The sequence below is a fragment of the Anomalospiza imberbis genome, chromosome 4, assembly GCF_031753505.1.
Source record: "Anomalospiza imberbis isolate Cuckoo-Finch-1a 21T00152 chromosome 4, ASM3175350v1, whole genome shotgun sequence".
NCBI classification, from domain to species: domain Eukaryota; kingdom Metazoa; phylum Chordata; class Aves; order Passeriformes; family Viduidae; genus Anomalospiza; species Anomalospiza imberbis.
In genome coordinates this window covers 42,858,095-42,881,789 of record NC_089684.1, presented here as the reverse complement: position 1 = coordinate 42,881,789, position 23,695 = coordinate 42,858,095, and the positions used below count along the sequence as shown (strand labels likewise).

The window sequence follows — 23,695 nt, the reverse complement described above, 5'->3', positions numbered from 1 at the left end:
AAACCAGTGCACTGTTCTAGCAGTTACAGCTACCTAGCTGTAAATAATTCTGATTAACCCCTTTTTTGAAAACATCATTATTATTGCAACCAATTTAAATGAATAATTCATTTTATTTTTATAAATATATTTGTTTTGCCATCCTTTGTGCTGCTGGACAAAGTTTTATAAAGGCTCAATTACCCCTGTATAACCTTTTGGACATAAACCATTGACAAAGTCTGGCTCAAGACTGGATCCCAGACTAAGCTCTTCTTTGAGGAATTAAAAAAGCAAGGGGGTTCTTCCCACACCTTTTGACGTAAGGAGAGGGCTTCTCTTAATAAACTTTGTCTGAAGCTCCCACTCTGCTTGCAACACAGGTGCCAAACCCCCACTGTTGTCTCAGGTATCTCACAGCAGCTGTGGACAAGTCCTTCATACCTGTGTTTCACCTCTGGGAAGATGTGCTGGAGAAGCCTGCTGGCCACAGATCCTGCAGGCATGGCTGCTTTACACACTCCTCCTACCAGAAACTTGATCCAAGGACAATTTCTGGCCATGAAAATACATGTTTAAGGAGGGATGGCAGCCCGACTTGGCTTGCCTTGTAAATAAACACCGGGGTGTGTAATGCAATAGCACGTATACTTGGCCCCAGCTGGGCTGTTTCTCTATGCTGTGTTGTTTTGGTGTTCTGGATCAGAAATCTGTAGGTTTGTTTTTGTACCAGCCACTCAACCACTAAACTGCTTAACCTTCTCCTCAGTCAGCGTCTTGGAAAAGCCAAAGACAAGCAGCTTGGGCAGCATGAAAACATGAGCAGCAGACGGGTCTGAAAGCAAAAGGAAAGCTGTAATTTACTGGAAGGGAAGGTCCTCTTTAAATTTACAGAAAAGAAAAGAAAAGAAACCTAACAAAAGTATGTAATGATTGTCTGGCAGGGACCAGGGGATGCTGCTGCGAGAAGTGGTGATGTGGATCAGCTATCAGATGTTAAACACATTTTGTCTTGGTCAGGTCATAATCCCATATCTTTGATGAGGAGCATCTCTTCCTACTACTAAAACTGCAGAGATGCTGTTAGAAAAGCAAAAGCTCAGCTTGAATTTAATTTGGCCAGAGATGTTGAAAACTGACAGAAGAGGTTCTTTAGATACATAAACAACAGGCAGAAACCTAAAGGAAATATTGGCCCTCTGTTAAAAAGGAGAGGTGAGTTAATCACCAGAAACACTAAAAAGGTTGATGATGAGGCAGAGTTTCTCAACATTTCTTTACCTCTGTCTTTGCCAGCACTGCTGCTCTCCACCTTGGGAGAAATTGGATAAAATAGTTGCAGTTGGCATGTATTTAAGTGGAGTCCTGATGGCAGTGTAGGCTGCACATGCCAGCAATAACAGGGGCACCCTTAGGCAAGCTATGGAAATTCAGAGCACTGCATTTAAGTTAACACTCAAAATTTTTGTGCAGATCGTACCAAGCTTCAAGGCAGGGCTTGCAAAGTTGATTTCTTTGGGATAATATATTAATTAAGCAATCAAGCTCATTAAAGCTGAGTTGATGCAGGAGTACAGACACTGCCAGAGCTGCCCCAGCAGGGACCACTGCCACAGACTTGTGCAGTAGGCTGTGTGGTGCTGGGGGGACAAGGAGACTTGGGGCCATGCTTTTTCCCTCTGCTTAAGCTTGGCCTCTGATAGACCAGCTCAGCCTTATGAAGTGGATTTCACTTCATTATTTTGCTTTCTCTCCCCCTTTTCTCTCAGGGTCTGTGTGTCAGGATGACCCCAGGATTGTAAAAGTCCTTGTTTCCCAGCCTGTGCAGCCAAAGAAGGAGTCGGGATGTGTAGGGCCAGCTTCTCAAGGTTGTTTATTTTTCCTTATCTATAACATTCTTTCTCTGACCTGCTGAGCTCTGTCTAGCAAGAAGGCCATGGCATTCTGTGTGTCACCTCAGGCGGTGTTTACGTTTTATACTCAAAATTACGTGTGCTATGTTTACAATAACGTGCCAATACCCATCATCTATGTTAGACAGTGTGTCTGTACCTTAAACCAATAGAAAAGTGTCACCATCACAGCAAGACATGGAGGACAAGGAGAAGGAGAAGAATGCAAATCCCACCCCCAAATTCCTCCATCTTGTACCCCTTAATCACATTCTAAAAACCCCTAAATTCTACTTTTTCACTCTGTGTCAATTCAACTACCACGCTACTCAAACACTTGGAGGTTGTAATTCCTCATACAAAGTTTGCAGCTTTTTCCACAGGCTAAAATCAAAGCCACAGGTGTTTTTGACTTCATGCCAGGGTCTCCAAGCCCCTGCCCCCTGTCTCGAGACAGCCAGGACAGCCAGAGGGATGTCCTGGACTCCGGCATTTTCCAGTCCAGTTTCCTCAGTTACCTGTGCTCAAATCTTTCTCCCAGCCTTCTAGCTTTTCTGCCCTATTGGCATTTCCCTCCTCATTTCCCCACTGCTGTTTATCCAGCCTTGCCTTTTCCACTATGTATTTCCACTCTGGTGTTTCATTTTCTCCTGCTCTGCCCTCTGTCAGTGTTCACCTTCTCTGTTCCAACCTGAGTAAGCTGGTGCTAGCTCCTTGCTCTGACTGTCCACAATTCTCAGTCAAATGAAGTCGAGGGACCCCTTAATGAAATTCCTTGGATATCAGTTTTGTGCAATAGTCTGCTACTCATTGTATCTGGTTCTTTTATGCTTGCAAGCTTAATTTTATGCTTTTTGAAATGAGCCAGAACAGAAGTGAAAGGAAGATGCTGTAGGGAGGGCTGTGGGAGAACATCAAGAGACCCAGTGCTGCTGTAGCTTGGCATATCTGGGAGTCTCCTTTGCTGCCTGGAAAATTTTTGCCTTTATTCCTGTTTATCATTAATGCATCTGAATAATAATAATTAATGCAAAGGAGTGGTTCTTGCTGTGCAAGAGCTCCCTGTAACAGTAAGTAAAGGGTAACTCCCATTAAAAAAGTAAATATCTGCTACAATGGTGATGAGAAAGTTGATGTTGAAGACCTGTAGGTTACTTCATACAGGTCCTGACTCCACTTAGCAGGGAAAGGTCCATGCTGCAGCTAAGGAGGGACCCTTCTGGATGAGTTTCCCTGGAAAAACTCCCTGGGTTTTGCAGACAGCTCCTGTACCCAAAGTTTCTGAATGTAAATTCTGGATTTTATTCTGGAGGTAAATCATTAACAGGCAGGGAGGGATGTTGGTCTCCAAGCTAACTTCCCAAAACTAAGTTGCTTGAAGTGAGTCACAATCAGATGATGATGATTTTGTCATCTCATTTGGACCCAGTGTCTGCTGTGGCCTCCCAGCTCTCATGGGTCACTGGAAAAAGTCTCTGACACATGCCTGGGGGCAAGATGGGATTTTCTGTGCAAGAACTGGGGAACAATTGCTGCTCTCAGCACTTCCCAGCAATGAGTAAGTGCTCCTGGAAATGAACGGGTGTCAGGAAACTCTGCCTTTCTCTGACCTCCCTGTGTGCCTACTCCCTTACTCACCAGCTGGGGCTGTTGGAGGTACTTTAAAAGTCAAAAGAATGTTTAAGGTAAGATGCTGTGATACACATGGTCTAACATGTTCTTGCCCTCTCCCATCAGAGGAGGATGTCTCCACTCCTTGTTTCCACCCTGCACACCCTCCCTGTAAGCACTGTGTGCTTTCCCCTGCCTCTGTGTTGTCCTGCCTGCCCTAACCAGTGTGTCTTACTAAAGGGGCTTTGTGGAGGTGTGCTTGAGGAAGGTGGGGAAGTTTTAGCTTCCTGTTTGCAGAGCCAGGAGTAGGTTTTCAACAGAAGTTATGCTATACCTTTGCTATTGCTTACTTAGTGCTGCCTGGCTCTGGGACACTTAAAATAGAAAGCCAGTTCCCAGAAAAGAGCAAAGCATCGCTGTCATCACTGGAAAAACGAGTCTGTGTCCTTTCTCCATGCAGCTCAAATGCTGCCCAGGCCTGGGTTTTCAGAGCTAGAGAAACCTCCCCCGAGTTGGGAGGTGGAGGTGTTTGTTGGACTTGTGTTTCTCCACACGGGCGTGTGAAGGGAAGCTGCAGGGCGTCTGTGTCATCCGGAGGAGTTTTGTGGTGGGGGAGAAAATTTAATTCTTTCTACACTGGCTGCGGCATCCACTTCCAGAGGGGGAAAATCAAACGGCTGATGCCCCAGGGACTGAGGTCTGTGGCCAGGCACTATCCTGGGTCATGCTGTCTGGGCAGGCTGCCCTGGCACACCTGACAGGAAGGGAAGGTGCTGGTGGGTTTGGCATAGCAAGCTCTGCACCACACTTAATCCCTGAAAGTCCTGCTTGTTTAAAGGCGTGAATAGTCTGATAGTTCATGGTTAACTAGAAAATGAGATTTAGTTAATAAGGTATGCATTAGAACACCAGTGAGATTAAATCACTTGACTTTTAATGACAGCAATAAAATACTTTGGCCCCATGGTACAAAAGCCTCAGTAGCAGCGGGTGTCAGCCTTGGTTTCTCTCCATGGTTTCAAAGACCATGCTGTCAGCGACAAAGTGACCAGTACACAGCTTCATGTCAGAGCCTTATCCAGGGCACGGTAGAGGGGAAGGGAAGGGAAGGGGACCCCTTCCTAGGGCTGCTGGGCTCAGGAGGCAGAGCTGTGCAGGGCTTTGACATGGACTTGCTGTATCAGATTGTTTTCAAAACAGCTATTCTGCTTCTCAGGGTTTGCAGGAGAATTCCAATAGCCACAAGGACCACAGAAAAGGTTTTTAAGGGCTCAGAGATATAAGAAATGTAAGGGCACAGGTCAAAAGCTAACATTTTCAAGAGCAGATAAAGCCCTAAGGCTGTAAACAACTCAGTGTGGGACAGCTGACTGTGTACAGGTGACAGTCTAGAACAGCTACTGTGATGTGCTCTCCAGGAGATGAGAATCAGCTGGCAAAAAAGAGGTATTAGCTTGTTTGCTTTCTCTTTGATCCTCCACTTCTGCTAACCAATCCTTTGGTGTGACTTGTATCAGAAGGGCAATAGTGATGTTATTTCTTACTCTTTCTGCACTTAGGATTTGTATTTCCAGAGCCTGCTGCCAGGGCCACTGATGTGTCAGCCTGCCAGGCACAAAGAGGAGGTTTTGTCAAGGTATGTGGCATGGCTTGCTCTGTTTGCCTCCCCTTCTTGGAGAAACCATACAGGAATTAGTTTCCAGTTTCTAGCAAAATGCTGATATAATTCAATTCAGTTCATATAAAAGCACTTGCTGTTAGCTACTTGTGTTCTTCTGACACTGTTGGATATTCCATGTTTGTGTGCCTGAGAAGTACTTTTACTTGGAGTTGTTCTGTCTTGCAATGGAAGGCTGTCACTAAAGGCTCCCAGAAAGGCAAAGCTTGTACTGGAGAGATGTTGTCCAGTGACCAGTGTGAGTTTCACCCCCTCTTTTTTACAAGTAGAGCTCTGCTGAGGCTGGACCATGCTCTCATTTCAGTGAGCAACAGAGAGCTTTAATACGCTTTGCTGCAGGGACTGACGCACCTTGCTGATGTGACAGACAGAACATGATTCATAATTCATCAGTCTGGCACTGGAATGCTGCTGGAAAATTCCAGTTTAAAAGTTTTACATGGCACTGAAACAAAGCAGTCTGTCACACCTCTCAAGTTGCTCAGAATTCAAGTGCATTTCCTTGTGTTTGAAACAAGAAGTGGAAATTCAGACCTCAGCTCCTTCTGAGAGTCAGGCTGATTCTCCAAAGCCTGCAGATGTTTGGTCTGAGAGATGGGCACCTGCAAGAAGCTACAAGCCAACAGAGCCTGTGGATGGGGGTAGAACCCTTGCACACAATTCTTTGTTTAAAGCACCTCCCCTCAGTGATTGGCCTGACAAATTTTCTGTGCCTTTTCCTGCTTGTTTTTCCTTAAGAAGTCTTTCTGTACCCCCTGACAAGCTATGGGGAGAACTCTGTGTGATTGTGAGCCTGTGGCAGTCCCAGTGACCACTGTCAGATGAATGCTAAAACCAAGCTGTGCCTGGTACCCTCACCCTCCTTTGCACCTGCTTGCCTGCATTATCCACTTGCCCAGACAAGGACCACCCAGGCCATCAAGGTCCCGGGTTTTAACAGATTAATCCTCTCACAGGTTTCACAGACAGAGCCAGAAGAGTAACCTGGTTCTAAAAGCTTACTGGAAGGGTCAGGAGTCTGGGAAATCCTTGCTGGTTTGATGGTAACCTGGTTCTAAAAGCTTACTGGAAGGGTCAGGAGTCTGGGAAATCCTTGCTGAGCAATAGCTGTGAATGTTATATTCAGAACGTTATGTTCATTATGTTCTATGTATGTGACAGAGCAAGTCATCAGACTGAATGGGCCAAAACATCATGAAATACTGGGGACAGTTTTTGGATTCCTGGTTTTTAGCAGGAATTTGATTCAAGATCTTCAGGGTTTGTGAAGTGGCCTTTGTGCAATTACCTGGGAATCAAAATATTTAGTCATCTTTCCAACTCTCCTTCCTAACACCTTCCCAGCAGGATGGGGGTACCTTCTGATATCTATCTCTCTAGGTATGCTATCTTCTCATACCTAGAAAATTAATTTTAAAAGTATATGCTGTGTGTATATACCACTCATGCTTAGTCATGTGTGCTCCTAAAGACTTCTAATTCAGAATCACAGAATGGCTTGGGTGGAAAGGGACCTTAAAGACCATCTTGTTCCAACCCCCTGCCAGGAGCAGGGACACATTTCACTAGACCAGATTGCTCAGAGCCTCATACAGCCTGGTCTTGAACAATTAGATGGGGATTCCAAAGTTTCTCTGATCAACCCACTCTGGTGTCTCACTACCCTTACTGTAGACAATTTTTTCCTAATATCTAATCTAAACCTACCCTCTGTCAGTTTAAAGTCATTTCCCTCTTGTTCTTTATGTCCTCTTGTAAAATGTCCTTCTCCAGCTCTCTTGCAGCCCCCTTTAGGAACTGGAAGGTGCTATAAGGTTTCTCTGGAGTTGAGTCTTCTCCATCCTGAACAACCCCATCTCTCTCAGCCTGTCTTCACAGGAGAGATGCTCCAGTGCTCTGATCATCTCTGTGACCTCCTCTGGACTCCCTACAAAAATTCCATGTCCATCTCATGCTGGGGATCCCAGGGCTGGATGGAACATTCCAGGTGGGGGACTCAGCAGAGTGGAGTGGAGTGGAGGGGCAGAATCCCCTTTCTTGACCTTCTGGCCACACTGCTTTGGATGCAGACTTTGCACTTGGCCTTACAGAGCTTCATAGGATTTCACATTTCAAGTCTGTCCAGGTCCCTCTGAATGGCATCCCTTCCCTCCAGTGTGCCTATTGTACCACACAGCTTTGTGGTGTCAGCAATCTTGCTGACTCTGCACTCAATCTTATTGTCCATGTGTGCCACAAAAGTGTTAAACAGTGCCTGTCCAAACTGACCACTGAGGGATACCACTCATGACTGGTAACCAGGTGGACAATGAGCTGTTGATTGTAACTTTGCATGCTGCCATCCAGTCACTTCTTTATCCACTGACTGGTCTATCCATCAAAACCACACCTCTCCAGTTTAGAAACAAGGATGTTGTGCAGGACAGTGTCAAATGCTTTGAACAAGTCCAGGTAGATGATTTCACTCTTCCTTTATCCATCAACACTGTAATGCTCTTGTGGAACACCACCAAATCTGTCAGGCATGATCTGCCCTTAGTGAAGCCATATTTGCTGTCACTAATCACCCTCCTTATTTTCCATGTGCTTTAGCATAGTTTCCAGGAGGATGTGCTCCAGTATCTTTCCAAGCACTGAGGTGGGACTGACTGGTCTGCAGTTCCTCAGGGTGCAAATTTGTTGCCTGCTTTTTCCCAGTGATTTATTTAGCCAGGCCACTTGTGCTGCAGTGTCTTGTTTTATGGATGGAGGACAGAGTATTCACTTGTATATTCCTGTAGTGAATAAAGGGGATAAGAGAGAAAGCAGCTGATGGTTTTTTAAGGTCCACTGGCCCAAAAAAGATTTATAGGAATGACTGTAGAGCCCACATCCAAACAAATTCAGTAAATAAATGCCTACTTCTACTAGTGAGGGTTTGTGCTGATGGAATGTAATTTTTCACTTATGTTTAATGATTCACCTGGCATGGAGAGCAGGGGAAAGTAAACCATTTGTTATTTCAGTCCTCTGTTTCCGTCTTGGATTATACGTTTTGCATGTGGGGACATGTTGCAGGGAATTGCCTATCTGGTTAAAGTGACCTCCAGGCAGGAGGTGACTCACCAATGCTTCCCTAGACTGCAGCCATCCAGTCCCACTGTGCCACACTCCATTGCTCTCAACAGCTCCTGGGGCTCAGCTGTGTACAGGTTAAAGTGCTTTGCCACCTGAAGAGCAAGTGCAAACACGCAGTGAAATGTGAAGATGATCCTGTGTTTGGTCAGGTTCTTAGGAAATGCTTTTGCAGAGGGAAGTCTGGCTCATTTCTTTGACTTCAAAAGGATATTCCACACCCTTGTTTGAGCTGTGTGTGAGAAAGAATCAAAGAATAGTTTGGATTGGAAGGCACCTTGAAGGCCATCTAATTTCAATCCTCCTGCCATGGGCAGGGACACATTCCACTAGACCAGGTTGCTCAGAACCCCCTCCAATCTGGCCTCGAACACTTGCAGGAATGGGGCTTCCACAGTTTCTCTGGTCAACCTATGCCAGTGCCTCACCACCCTTACAGTAAAGAATTTCTTCCTAATAGCCAATTTAAATCTGGCCTCTGTCAGTTTAAAGCCATTCCCCCTTGTCCTATACCCTTGTAGAGTTAGTCTCCAGATTTCTTGTAGGCTCCCCTCAGGTATTGAAAGGCAGCAGGTTTGTCAGAACTGAGACACTTTTATGTAAGTTTTAACACAACTTGAAATCAGACCAGGCTTTGCCATGTCACACAGGATCACAAAGCATGTGCGTATTCTGGCATATGTTCAGCCTTCAGAAAACTGCATTTATAGATTGGAGGAAACAAGTTTCTTTGGGTGAGCTGACCATCATTATAGGTTACGGCATCCCTCCCCAGACCACTCGCTTAAACAGGAAGGGAGAGAGACATCTGCCCTGTCTTCAGTTTGACAAACCAAACTTGTTGCAGTATTTTGCTGCACAAAACCATAGCCCAAAATAACCCCATTTTCATGTGTCGGTTTATATTTGCAATTATGCTTTGCAACAGGAAGAAAACTATGTTAATTACATTTTGCAGAAGAAACATTCCTCTTGTGCTTTCCTAGAACGCCTGTAGGGAGATTGCTATGTTGAAATAAAAACCCAAACAAATAAACCAATAGCTGTTTTCATTGGAGAGTGCAATTTCCACCTTGCTGCTTATTAGAGTAGGGCCTGTGCCGTTGACGAGATTTTCTGGAGAGTAAGAGCTGGAAAACCTGTACAATAATTGCTCCTGCTGGGTACAGGCCCTGCATGATGACAAGGTGTCCTTAGGATGTTGGGAAAAGCTTTTGCAGAAGAAAGAGCAATAAGAGTACATTGTATTGCATTGAGAAAGGCATGGGGAAATATTGTAATTTCTAAATGTTTTTCAATACCCATGTGTTTCTAATCCATTTTGCATCAGCAGTTCGGGTACTTCGGCATCTTGCCGTTTTTCAGAGTTGATCACTGGGAGAAGAAATAGTATTTCCAAAAAGCCAGGAGATCTCTGATGGTGTGCATGCAGCCTAAAGGAGCTGGGGAAGCTCCTTTAGAAGTCACAGACAGGTTTGCCATACAGTGTAACAGACTTCTTGGGCAGTAAAATCTGAAACTGAAGCAAGGTGAGAAGCCAGTGCTCTGGGGGGGCTTTCCCAGCTGTGAGCATAAGGATGCTGGCAAAACCTCACCAGCATTGCCATCAGGCTTATCTCTGTTAAAATCAGATTATAACTTGTGAATACCAGGGTCTGGAATAGAACTGATAATTGTGAGCCAGGCTGCTGTGTTTATGTGTGGCTGAATTGTGTAAATGGCCCCAATAATCGGATCTCTTCTCTGGCCACAAAAGACAACGGGAAATCCAAAGGCCTGTGCATAATTTAATTCTTAGAGTTACAGCTGGGTGGTATAGGTAGTACTCATCAACATGACTGTACAGTGAGCAGCTTTAAGAACAGAAAAACCCCAGTGCAGGAGGAATAACTACATTTGGGCAAATGCAAGCTGATTAGCTCAGTAGTATATGAAGTTTGTCCTTCAGTCTGATGTGTGCAGGGGGATTAGACTAAAAGATGGACTGTTTAATATTTTAAAATCCACAGGGCCTCATCATCTGGTTTGTATCATCTGTACACTGTGGTAACTGACTTTTCTAGTCTGTCTGTATTACCAGTTCAGGCCTGGGAGAGCTGTTGGTGTTCCAGGAAAGATCTCCTGGTACTGACCTGGACACCTGGATAGCTCCTGCAGCTGTTCAAATATGGAACAAGGGAGACCATAGGCTTGCCTTTGCCCTCTTTATAATTGCTAAGCAGGGAAGAAGCAGACAGGCTAATTTGTCAGTAGGCCTAATCTTTGTGGAAGAGGAGCAGCCCTGCTGTCCAAAGCTTCAATTTGCAGCCTCTGTTTAGCCCATGTATTTAAAAGAGCCTCTCTCTTTCCCTGCCTCCAGTGTGTATGTGCAAAGAGAGCTGCTCTTCACTAGAGTCTATACAGAAGATTTCCTTCTGGAGAAAGATATTTAAAACCTACAGACAGTGAATACAATTACTTGGCTGGGGTTTTTTTTTTTGCTTTTTTTTTTTTTTTTCTATTTTGCCTCTGTATTTTTCCTTGATATCCATGGTGATAAAGATAGGAAATCAATGTGTTAAAAGAAATGCTAGTACAATTGGAGTTCAGAGTGAGCTTTTAGTATCTCTTAGGCATCTATGCCTCATCTCCTTTGTTAACAGTAGCAAACCAGGAGATGATAAACAAAATGAGAAAATAATTTTTACATCAAGATTTAGAGTGGCCTGCCTTTAAAAAAAATATTTAGTAGTCTACCACATAACAGGACCTGTTAACTATTTGATCTCTAACAGAAAGCCTGTGCCCATACAGCAGCTTTGCAACACCAGAGCCGTGATAATTGTTATTTTTGCTGAAAATTATCAAAATCACATGCTATAACATCAGTATGGGAAGGGGAGGTATGGTAGACATGAAGCTAAATGAAAGGCTACTTAAAAAAAAATCTTGTTATGGTAGTTTGCATTTCTTATTATTTAGATGCTATGTTTTTTAGTTATTATTGGAAAATCTACATTATTCCTACCATCTTAAGACCCCAAACAAGCCACTGAGGGTGCCTTGTAACTTGCCTGTGAAGAGCAGTGTTACACCCCAGCAATGACATTGCTGGCACTGCCCAAAAGAGAGTAATGGATAATATTCCCTGGACAACCCACCTTCTATTGCCCTCGCTCTGAGACTTGGTCCTACCTTTCCTCTTGTAAAAATCTACATCCAATGGGACTGTCACACTGCTCTCTCTCTCAGGAGAGCAGCTACTTAAAAAATAGGTAGGATGAATGAATCTGCTGACCTGAAAGACTGGAAGGTATACATACAAATCCCCAGTGTATCAGCCTGGCTTCTTTGCCTGGAGGAGAGGAAAAGTAGACCTCCATGACCATGAACACTTGTTGAAATTAAGCCTTCCTCTTTCTGTCTTTACTTAAGCCTGAATCAGAAGACTAGGAATAATCTCACTGGGAGTTTCTGTGATCCATCACTCTCCTTTGCTGTTGATTTTTCAGCGGAGGGGTTTAGAGAGCCTGGATAATGTAGCTGTGTAATATGCCCTTGCCTAGGGTAGAGCAGAGGTAGGATGTGTCAGGGATGTGGCAAACTCCTGTAGGATGTGACTGCATTGGTGCCAATGAAGTTACAGGTACCAGAGTTCCTATAGTGCTCCCTTCAGGGACTGGGTGCATAAAAATGCTTTTCAGCTCTGCAGAGGGCACAGAGTTATCTGCTGGCAACCTGCACCCTGAGATCTGTGTTCTCCAGCCTGTCCCAGCCCACATGTCACTGCCCTGTTGCTGCCCTGCTGTCTGAGGCAAGACCAACTCAGCTCCAACCAGCAGTCAAGCTTCCTCCTTTTGCCTAATCAATTGCTGAGATGAGATCTAGTCTGTGTTTCAACAGCAGTTATTTTGGGTGCAGCAGATCAAGTTTCTCCATACAGAACGGATGTTCCTTCCCAAAATTGCCTGTCATCCACTGTGTTCACATTTTCCATGGGTGAGAAGAAGTCATTTGACTTCTTTGTGATAAACAAGACTCCATGAGGAAAACAGCAGTGCTGGCTTTTTATTTATTGACTGGTAATGTTCTTCCTAATGCAAAGAGCTCTGATGCTGCATATCCTCCTCAAGAGTAAGTTGCCCTGTCAGCTGCCCCTTCTTATTGTTTGATTCAGATCCTGCTGCTTAACTCAGTTTCTTAGGCTTCTCTTTCCTCTGGTTAATGTATAGCTGCAGTTTGCATCCTGCTTTGTGTCCATATGCCAACCACAGTTTGCCATTTATTCTGACAAATTTATAGCTACACACTCAACCAACAATCTGTCTAGGTAGCCAGTATGAATTATGTGCAAAATGCTATTTCCTAAATCTGGATGTGATTATCTCTCAACTGTGTATTTCTAAAATAGCATCTCCCTTCCAAAGAGAGCTGGTAAGCAAGGAGGGAGAGCAGGGATTTGCTAAATGTGTTTGTGCTTCTGTGCTTAATGAAAAGAAACCTTTTTCCCAGACACTTGTATCTGAACTATTCAGTCTCAGACACTTGTATCTGAACTATTCAGTCTATCAATTTATCCTATTTTCTTGGAAAATTATATGTTTAAGAAAACATCCCCTTTGATTTGCTGATACCTGTCAGGTATGAGTTATTACTGCATATTTCATTAAAAAACCTTTCAAGTTTAAAAAAATGTAGTATGCAGAAGACAAGGAGAAATTGCTAGGTCTGAGTGATGTTCTCTATTGGCACTTTTGTTGCTTGTTGTACAAGAGGTGGCGGCCCCAGTACTAATTAAAAGTAGTGTACTGACATGTAGGAGATGTTCTGGCTTTCCAAGCCAGAGCCAAAATGATTCATTGCTGCAGTGGAGAAGATGGTTCCTGCAGAGCTCCTGCCTGCATAGGCTTTGTGGGAAAACAGCCTTATCACCTCCAGGCTTAAGCAAGCTGCGGAGAATCTCTCCATGATTCAGTCAAGATGGGAAAGGCCCTGACCCCGGCCTCCTGATTTTTGGTTCCCCCACAATATCAAATCAGCTTCTTGGCCAAACAACTTCCTCCCCAAGCCCAGTCCCCAACTCTTTAATTTCCCTTCACCAGGCCCACAGATGGGTTTTTCCTCCCACTCCACCACAGTGCCCCCACACCCTGGGGCACAGTGCCTGGGACCATGTTTGCTTTCACACTGACTCAGTTCTGCACCCGTCCCACCTCAGACCACAGTGGCCCTGGGCTGAGAGTTAAGAAAACTGCTCACAGCAGAAGCTGACACCAGGTCTCTGACTGGTTTCTGATATGTAGCAAAGCCTATGTCTGAGGTCAGGTTTATTGACAGGCTCACAACATGCAAACAGCACATGCTTCCCCTGCTCGAGACCTTCTGCAGAAAAGATGCCTTGTGTACAGATAACCACAGGTATGCAGAGTGGAATCCTGGGTTGTGCAATGCCTGGCACCTCTCCAAATTATCTGTTTTGCACTGGCCTCTTCCAGGAGGCACTCAGAAAGGGTGTCTTGCGCAAGGTTGGTCTCTGGGATCAGTAGCAAACTTTTTTGGACTCAGCTCCTTGCGCTGTGATCCTTGTGCGGCCGTGTATGGAAACGTCACGTGAGCTCAACATGGTAAATGTGGAATGCAAAATCAAGGCTGCTGTGTGATAAAGACTCCCGGGATGCAGTCAGGACTCTCACGCTCATCTCAGTTATGCACAGGGGCAGCATATGGAAGAGTTGGCCCACCATCTCCCTGTCTACCTCTCTCTGTCTGGCTGTGCTGTGATCCACTCTGCTTCTTGCAGCAAGGGGTTCTCTGTGTTTTAGCAGCAGAACTTTGTGGAGATACAACAGGAGGGGTGCTGAACCCTTCCTGTTGTGCCCTGCCAAAACTCCCCACACTTAGGAGAACAGGCATCTCGTGACTTTCCAAGTTTCACAATGCAGAATGAGAGGATGCTGTTCTTTCCATATCCATTCTGCATATTCGTATTTTCCCATTAGGGTCCTTTCTCAGTAGAAGCAGAAAATTTTGCAGTAGGATCAGAACTGAGCAGAGGGGAGAGAAGGAAAAAACTTGTCACAAAATCTTTCCAAAATTTCTCAATAGGATCAGAAACAGGGAACTGAGCGGGGGGAGAGAGGGAAACAACTTGTCACAAAGTTTTTCCAATACTTGTCAGAGAAGCAATCTTCTCTAAAGCTCTTTCCTACTATCAAATTCCCCTCAGCACTCAAACTGTGAGCCCTGAGCTGGCAATCTGATGGTTGCTGTTTCATGAGCATATATGGGATTTAAGCACACACATAATCTCACCTCACACGCTTTCCTTCATCCTGGATCGTTATATCTGCAGCAGTGTTCAGGCTTCAGATTGAGCTCAGCTCCCATTGAGGTGAGAAAGTCTCATCCTCCTGTTCTCAAAAAAATTGCTCTTTGAGGGTTACATACATTAAGAAATGGTACAGTTATGAAAACATGGTGTACACCATAAATTCTTTCACTGGTCGTTCTTGTTACTACGAGTACTTCAGACTGCTATTGTGTTTGTTATTTTCCAGTTGAAACAAATGCATGTCAATTCAGAGCTGAAGCACAGCCACAAACCCAGCACTGAAATGCTGGTGTTTAGCTCTTCACACTGGTAACTCTGATGACCTGAAAATAATGAAATGTTTCTGTGCTAGTTTAATTCCTGCTGCTACATGGACTTCAGTATTAAAATGCATTCATTTCAATGGGGAAAAAAATATGGACTTTTTTTCTAATTGGCTGTAAAAGTCGAGGGAGGGGACATCAGTGGTGCTCCATTTTAGCAAGTTCTAGACAGCTGGACTGTATTTATGCTGTTGCAGGAGCATCCACTTGCCTCTCTGAAAGGTGGGATCTGACTGAGGCTGGCAAGCCTCCAGGATTTGTGAGACACAGCTACATGGCAGTTTCTCAAATATTAATTTTTTTTCTTCACTTTCCAAAGCTGTTCCTAAAAAGCCATTTGAAAATGGGAACAGATAGTGACTAGTCCCAGAAGCCAGAGACAAATGAGTGGGCTCTCTTTGAGTAGAGGGGAGATAAGGACAGACCAAAAGACTGCAATGTGTCAGACGCTGGCACTTTCTAGTATTGCTGTCAGCCTATCGTAGCATTGTTTCTCAGAAAGTCTGTCCCAGTTTATCACCTACTCTAGCTCTAGGTCAGTGTTGTGCCCCGTTCTGCAACTCCTCAAGGAACTGGTAGGGCTGATTCTGGGAAAGTGACTTCTTTAATTGCTCCAACGGTACAAAGGAAAAGACATACAGCTGTGCTGCAAAACATGTGTTATCAGGGTGCCCTGTTCACACACATAAGATGCAAACCTCTGTTGTAATTTATTTTATCAAACAGATCTGACACCCACATCTCTTCTGCATACCAAATATTCTCCTGGGCCCAGACACCATGTAGTCTGTGTAGCCTATTTAAGAGGCAGAGGGCTTTTTTTTTAAGTCTACCCACTGCTATATGTAAGCTTTTCCTCATTTTTGGAGGTTTAATTAGGAAGATGTAATGGCTTTGGGAGGCATATTGGTAGATACACTGAGTTTCCAAAGGTAATTTTATGGTAGCAATATAAGAAAATTTTGCTTTTAATCTGTCTTTCACAGAAACCTTTCTTTACTAAGTCTGCTATTCCTGGAGGTATTCTAGCTGCAAAACAGTATTTAATAGCATTCTTAATGCTGCCAAAGAAAATAGCCTCTCTCTTCCAGCCTTAGTCTTTGCCATCCAGTCTTTGTTTATGTGCACCTCCAGACTTGTTTTTTGGTGAACAAAACTCAGGGAGGCACTGATACAGCTTCTTGACAACACAAAATGACAGCCTAACCACATTACCAGCACAGCCCAGGATGGAAGGAATTGTGGTCAAAAGCTTTGTTCGACAGGACAGACAAGTAGAAAATGTCAACTACATGCAGCAAATTACAGTCAGAGTCATGCTCTGCACAGACCCTGACAGCTCTTGAAAGCCAGAATCATACACTCTCCCACCTGTACAAATTCAAGCAAGCTGCTTCTGCTGTGCCACCAGCAGTGAAGTGTTCTCTCCAGAACTAAGGATTTTAATGTGGGAAGTGAAAATGGTGAAAATTCCCCACTTTCTGCCCTGCTTGTTCCTTATCTTTGAGACAAAAAGAAGCATAAATCCTACCAAGGCAAAGGATTTCTCAGCTAGATGAAATGATTTACAGGAGGAATAACCACATAGTGATAGGCATGAGACAAGTGCTAAATTTACTACAGCTCTGTACAGGCTAATCTTGCATAAAATGAAGACATTTATTAATAGCCATCGCTTCTCATCCTGCTTCTGGATTACTGCAAAACATCCCTGTTGTTCCCTAGTTCTTACAAAATCTACCATATAGTGGATTGTACAGTATGTTTGGCAACATACTCAAAAACACTGTCATCTCCCAGCGCACTGGAAGACAGCTGTTTGCCAGAAACAGCTCCCTGAGGGTCACACAGCGACTCTGCTGGGACACAAGAGTTCCAGTTTCTTGCAAAACATTTGCCTTGAGGTACCACAGTAATAATTGACCTGTACAGGAATGTCTGTAACAAACTGCAGGAAGGCTCTGTTTCTAATGGCTCCATCAGCACGACTGATAACTGCTGCTGAACTCGGTGAAACAGGCTGTTTACATCATGTCTATTTTCCTGATGGTCTGATACACAGTAATACACCATCATGCAGATTGCAAGGATTGGTTTTGGACAGACAGAAGCTCTAGAGGATCTTTGAGCATAACGTTGTTTTTCAGTTCTGTGTCTCTTGATGAATGGCTTGTAGGGAAAGTAGGTTTTTCAGGCTTAACATTTAATCCAGGGTGTGGACAGGAGAGCGGGACACAGCACACCCAGTCCCACATCCAGTGGTGTGAGCCGCTGGCTTCACTCTGCCTCTGGTTTTGCTCTGTCAGATGGAAGTAGTTTTTTGCTGATGGTCAGGACTGGTGCTTGGCTACCTAAGGGCCTGGCCTGCGGCTCCCTGGAGTCAACAGCAGTGGCCTTTTGAAGCCGCCCTAGTAACTAAGTAAGTATTGGCTACCGCCTGATGCTCAAACCAACACTTCCAAAGAGCACCCACTTCCAGCTGGAGTCCTGTATCTGCATTCAAGGCCTTCAGCAAACTGGTTTTCAGCAGCACTGAGCTGCAGATACAATGGGAGATGGTAGATCGGTCTAAATCTGCATAAGAGCTTGGTGCTGAAATCCCAGTTGCTGGAGGCTTTTTTGGTTGAAAGGTCTTTCCTGAGTTAGGATATGACAATGGTCTTATAGCTTCAAAAATAAAAGCTAGGACAGTCCTCGCTCAGGTAGGTCCTTACAGTCAGAACTACTAATGATATACTATTACTATGTTTTTATCCACTTCTCCCACTGGGATACTAGAACACTCTCTTACATACACTAAGTTGAACTTCCAGCTGTTGCTGATCTCAGCTCAAAAATATAATCAGCTAAGTCTGTGTGATGATGTAATGGGGAGGTGCTGAGCTAGCATGGGTATGTTACTCCTGATGTCTCCAAACATGCCCCAGAAGTGTCAGTAAGCACAGGATAACTGGTAACAGGAGCTGCTACAAACAGTTTTCTCTTGTCTGCTTGGCTAAGAATACAGCAAACATCAGTGGGGTGTCACAAATGAGAAGCGAGATAACCACCTTGAAACAGTTATAAATATTCTGCCTTCTAAGAGGGCTGTTTGGAATGTTTTCCTGTGCTTGAATGACTCCTCATTGTCCTTTTAAAGAAACACCACATGGAAGAGTGTCTGAGAGTCCTCCAGCACATCCCAGCTGGTGCAGAATCAGTCCAAAGCTATGGACATCCAAGGGAGGCCACAATAGATCTGTCACCCATCAGCAGGGCTGATGCACTGCTCCACAGTAGGCATGGAATTTCATCCCATGATGTCCTTTGCTTCCCAGTGCCAGTCATGGCACTCCTCATGCTGGAGCTATATCTGTGCTTTTTTTTTTCCTTTTCTTTTTTATTTTTTTTAATTGAAAAATATCTGGCATCTGGTCCCTGAAAAGAGTTCTGAAATGGATTTGGTGCATGAGACAGCTGTAGCAGGTTGATCAAACCACCTGAGAAAGGAGCCAGAAGGAATACAAATGAACAGAAAAGGAGTAAGAATTCCTCATGATTCCTCATAAGGATGCACCAATCTTCTTTAATTAGACCACTGGCTCTTGTACACCTTTACAACCAAGTTGCTGGATGCAGAATGCCTACCAAGACAACTAGTACTACTATTTTTTTTTTTTATTTTTTTTTTACCCCGGTAGACCAAAAAATGAAAAAGGCCAAATTCTGCAATATCTTTGCAATTCCTGTTGCACCATGTATGCCCTGGAGAGCAAGTCTACAATTCTGTGGAAACATTAACACCTCTTTAGTGAATTTTATGCTCAGATTTATTTCCTCCAGCACACATTAGATATTCCTACCCCCTACAGAACAGGGTACAAAAGTTTTCTGGGAAGCTGGGCTGTGGCTTTTCACAAAAGTAGAACAGACATGCCCTGAAGCCCTCCTACATGATACCAAACACTGCATTCAACAGACTTGCTGGTTAATGATCTGCTCATAAGTAATGTTTTAACCTTAGAATGGTTTTTGTTTGCTTCAAAAACCACAAAGCCAAAGAGGAAGTGTAGGAGAACGTGGGCAGGACAGTGGCCAGGAGCCTCATGACCTCATCTTTTTCTGCCACATGGGGATTGGTGGCTGTGCTTGGGACAGGACTTAAATTCCCGGAGCTCAGAGATGTCAGGCAGCAAGTGACGAGGTGAGAAAGCCAGAGCTGCTGGGAGCCAACTGGTTGGAGCTGCTGCTGGGATCACTAAAAGTGCTTTTGTCGTGGCTGACTCCTCCAGCACCAGAAAAGGTAATTTTTTTTTTTTTGCTTTTTTACCTGACATGTGCAATCCATCTGCAGCTTTAGACTAGGAAACACTGAGCAGATCTTTGAAAACTGCTTCACTGGGACGGGATGTTTGATATTTCTCTGTGGAAAAAGGTGTGCTTTTATAGGAGCAAGGTTGCTTTAGCAATGCCAGGTATTACACATAATCACAATTTTAAATTTGTGTGCTGATAGATGGTGGGAGAAGGTTACTGAAAACCCTGCCACTGAATCATGCACTAGAAACTCAGAGCTGGTGCTTGAACACAGAAAGCTTTCTTCCTCATGTAATCACTGCCTGGCAGTGTCCTTGTTTTTCCTGGCAGGCTGAGGGTTCACGCTGCACAGTCCTGAGTGGATGGGACAGTGAACGGGACACAATTCTCAGTAAAATTGCAATACCCCTATTAGAGTGTCCTGTCTCTGGGCCAGCCTTACTAATGCATTTTAAAGGTCCCAAGCAGCTTTCTTTCCTGCTGTGACTTACCAAAGTTTTGAATTACTCTTGTTCATCAGTAAATCGGTTTAAATTCTCAGGGATGTTCCTTATTCTGGGAACTTGTCAGTAAGCACTGAAATTTACTGTAGCTCTCCTAATTTCAGCAGGAATCAGTTATTTATTGAATTGCTAAAGCTGCAATGTGAGCAGCTATGGGAGTGGCCATTTCACCTATCTCTTGTTTGGAAGCACAGGTTATTTTGTTCTAACTTCTGGAGAGGGAAATGCAGGTCTATCAATAAGAGCAGTCTATATTCATATAAACTGACTTTACTCAGCAACTCAAGTTAATAACCCTAAATACTAGTTTCAAAATAGCTGACAAGACAATACAAATTGTTTGCCTTAACCTGCCTCTTTTCCAAAACAACTGTGTTAAGTGAATGAAGATAAACCAAAGCTGGTTTTTATAACAGTTTTTCACAGAGCTTTTCCTTTGCTTATGCAAGTCAGTAGGCAACAGGAGTCAGTTCACCTTTTCAGTGTGGTTTTTCTCACCACTGCTCAGCTCTTCTCAGCATTCAGTTTCAAAATTCTTGTAGATTTTTGAGCTGCTAAATCATTACAAAGTGGGTGGGAGGTGGTGATGGAGGATAGAAGAAATAAAATTAGCATGGGCAAGTTGAATCCATGGCAGGGACCTGGTCTAGGCATAGTGAAGTACACCAGGATAAAGGAAAAGCCTATAGCATTTTTGTGGTATTTTACTTTATTGACTCACTGTTCCAAAATATTTTCTAGGTAAAATATCACAATGAAGGTGGTGGTTCTGTGTTTATGTCTTATCAGCATCACAGCTGCATGGCCCGTGAGTAAATCACAAACACTATCCCCAGCACTTGCATTATTTCCTTTGCACATCAGTGAGAAACACTGATAAATGTTTTTTCTCTTCCTTCAAGGTGGTTCAATCCAAGCAGCATGCCATTTCTGCCAGCTCAGAAGAAAAATATGTAAGCTCATTTTCTCTTTCTGTTAATTTTCTTTGATAAGTACTTTTTGATTTTTGTTTGTTTTCCTCCAAAACACATTTTCTGGTACTTGTTCTATGATTGTAGATGCTTGCAGAACATGCCCTCACCTGGCTGTTATAAGCCAGTTTCAAAGCAGAGAGCCACTGATGTCCACAGACATTTTCCTGTGTCATGTGTCTTGGTTGTGGACTTTCATTAGTTCTATCTCCAGACCAGCACTGGAAATCTTTTTTCTTAATGAAAAATATGTTAGCTGTTAATTAAAAAGAAAAAGGGACTTCAGTATGGCAAAATTGCTATAACCCCTACTGGTTATTGTGGATCAGATTACAATATTTGGTGTTGGAGGAGCATCTTAATCCAATATCCTATTTTTTTTTTTTTTTTGAGTGATGTAAGCAAACTGCATTTAGTCTTGCTATATAGCTCTTGAATTCATTCCCCATTGCTGTTACCCTTGTAAAATCAATTCTTGGCTCTGAGAACCAACTACTGCATTTAGTTTCGAGTCTTCATGAGGTGAGAGATAAATCACCCTCCAGAAATGGCCTAAGAATTAGCAGAAGCGATGATTGTTAGATATAACTCCAAATTCCACTCAGTAAAAACTAGCTGGAGAAACTGATCTAACTTGCTCAGGCTCTGCCAGTGAGAGAGGCACATCTATCTATCTTTTGGGTACAATGTTCATCTGGGATGATGGCTTGTAATGAGTCCTCTTCCTACTGCAATGAAGAGCTGAGCACACATCCCATACAGAAGGACTATGTACTGCAGATGCCACATCTGCCTGAAAACACAGGTTGGGATGCAGCAGTTTTGCCTGCTCCTTTGAGGATTAACCCCTCCCTTTTATTTTCTCTTGAAGGACTCCAGGGACCATCACTTGCACAGATATCACAACGACAACGTGAATTCTCAGTCTCAGGAGAGTCAGCAGCACCCACAGAGTGACCTGGCATCATCTCAGCAGGTACAGGCACCTAACTGGAAGAAAAGGCAGAGCATCTTTCCATGCCAAGATTTGCAAGTTATGATTAAGTGCTTAAATAGTCAACATGCAAATCAGCTCCACTGTATGTGCCTTTGCGTACTAACATTGAGCTTTGTGTTGCTTTCAGACCCTTTACTCTTCAGAAGAAAGCATAGATGTCCCAGAAAAACTGGTAAGTGTTTTGAAGGACAGCATGTCAGCTGAGTGCTGTAGGGCAGGCAGTGTGGAACAGCTCTCATTTTCCTCACTCAAGTGTGGCTCTTGCAGTAACATCTCTCCCGAAATAAAACAAAGCTCCAGACAGGGGGAGGTGAACTCAGTGCAGTGCCTGCATGTAGCTCCTCAACAGTGCCTATGTCCTGGTTCAATGGGACAGGTACCAGTCTGCACCTCTCACAGCCATCTTCATTTGCTTAACGTGTAATAAATGTTTTCCAGCACTTTCCTGATGTGTCAAGCAAGAGCCATGAAGATGTGGATGATGATGATGATGACAATGATTCCAATGACACGGATGAATCTGAAGAGGTTGTCACGAGTTTTCCCACAGACATTTCAGTAACTGAACCATTCCCCACTTTCCCTTTCACCCGGGGAGACAATGCTGGCAGAGGTGACAGTGTGGCCTACAGGATGAGGGCAAAAGCTGCACTGTTGAAGTCTATCAAACTCCACAAAGCTGCCAAAAAGGTGAATAGCACTAACCGGTGGTGCCCATGTTCTTGGAAATGGGGAGTGAACTTGAAAATGGACATGGCATTTTATGGGAGTTGGTTTTGAAAACTGGTATGGGGAAAGTAGGCATAAGTGAAGAAATGCATTTCCTTTCTCTGGATACCACAGATCAGGGGTCTCGATGGCTGCCAATGCACTGGGGCAGGAGTGCAGCCTGCTGCTGCAAGCTGTGCAAAACTGCAGTTTGCACTGTCATGATATACTTGCACACATGAAATCTGAGGCCAGGAGCAAATGAGAGTTTCTCATAATGTGAAAGGTTCGTGTAACTCCATAAAACACCAGAGTATCTCCAGGCAGAGGTTCCTCATGCAGGCTTTGAGCGTCCCTGCAGTCCGAGCAGCCTACTTTAGTGCAGTACTTGGCGGAGTAGTTGCTCAGGAGTGACAATGGCTCTTATTCTGCTCTCTAACACAGCTCATCTATGATGCCACTGAAGAAGATGAGAGCGACATGGATGCAGACAGCCAGCGCTCTGTCTCCCGGGAGAATTCTGCTTCCCGTAGGTCCCTGAGGAAGCACGCCAGCAGCGTGGTATGGTCTGACCAGAGCCACGGGCGGGACAGCAGCGAGCAGGACAGCGACCCCAGCGACCGGAGCTTGGAAACTGACAGCCGGCCCAAATCCGACAGCCACGAGGCACAAGGCGACAGTAGCAAGTTTGGTGTCAGAAGGGACGGCCTCTCGAGTGTGGAAAGCAGGGAGAGAGGGGACAGCCACCCGAGTGTGGAAAGCAGGGAGAGCCTGGACCGCGTGTCAGCTGAGCTCTCTGACGATATCAGCAGCCAAACGCTGGAGAGTGCCGAGGATTCTCAAGATCGTCACAGCATCGAAAGTAACGAAGTCACCCTTTAAAGGGAGATAAAAATAATATTTTCCTTCTTTTCCAATCCCAACCTAAGAGAAGCGGGGAGTAGCTTCATTTCGGGGAGCTGTTTGTTAATGTAGCTCGCGTGGTGACTTTTGGGGTTCGGGGCGGTCCATGGTCCCTAGGGCTGTGCTAGCGGAGGCTGTGGGACACGGCGGGCGAGCGTCGCCCCTCGGGCACGCTGCTCTCTGCGCTGCCGGGCGGTGTTTTGCTGTAATGGGGCGTAAATAAAATCTCAAAACCCTGTACCTGCGTTACTGTTCACTGGGGCTTGGACCGGGCGGGGGGAGCTTTAGTATTTCTTCTGAAAACGACGTGAAATGGCTGTTCCTCACAAATTTAACCAGTACAACCTCTTCGCGAGGCCTCCTCGTGCCTTCGCCGAGGATGAGCAGGATCCAAACACCCAGCGCCGGCC

General features: G+C 44.5%; 1 protein-coding gene and 2 long non-coding RNA genes across 3 annotated transcripts; 1 reads left to right on the top strand and 2 right to left on the bottom strand.

Moving 5' to 3' along the window:
* Positions 1–4,399: 4,399 nt before the first annotated feature.
* On the bottom strand, positions 4,400–6,324 carry LOC137472722 (uncharacterized). Its single transcript, XR_010998382.1, has 2 exons — positions 6,209–6,324; positions 4,400–6,144 (listed from the first exon to the last, which is right to left on the bottom strand). It is a non-coding gene; the product is annotated as an uncharacterized lncRNA (long non-coding RNA).
* Positions 6,325–7,191: 867 nt separating this feature from the next.
* LOC137472721 (uncharacterized) lies at positions 7,192–21,286 on the bottom strand. Its single transcript, XR_010998381.1, has 3 exons — positions 20,788–21,286; positions 8,266–8,369; positions 7,192–7,934 (listed from the first exon to the last, which is right to left on the bottom strand). It is a non-coding gene; the product is annotated as an uncharacterized lncRNA (long non-coding RNA).
* Positions 18,319–23,496, top strand: SPP1 (secreted phosphoprotein 1). Its single transcript, XM_068188069.1, has 7 exons — positions 18,319–19,189; positions 20,448–20,514; positions 20,609–20,659; positions 21,549–21,653; positions 21,802–21,846; positions 22,113–22,364; positions 22,827–23,496. The coding sequence occupies exons 2-7, from the start codon at positions 20,461–20,463 to the stop codon at positions 23,262–23,264; spliced, it is 945 nt and encodes a 314-aa protein (XP_068044170.1). The 5' UTR covers positions 18,319–19,189; positions 20,448–20,460; the 3' UTR covers positions 23,265–23,496.
* The last annotated feature ends 199 nt before the right edge of the window (positions 23,497–23,695 follow it).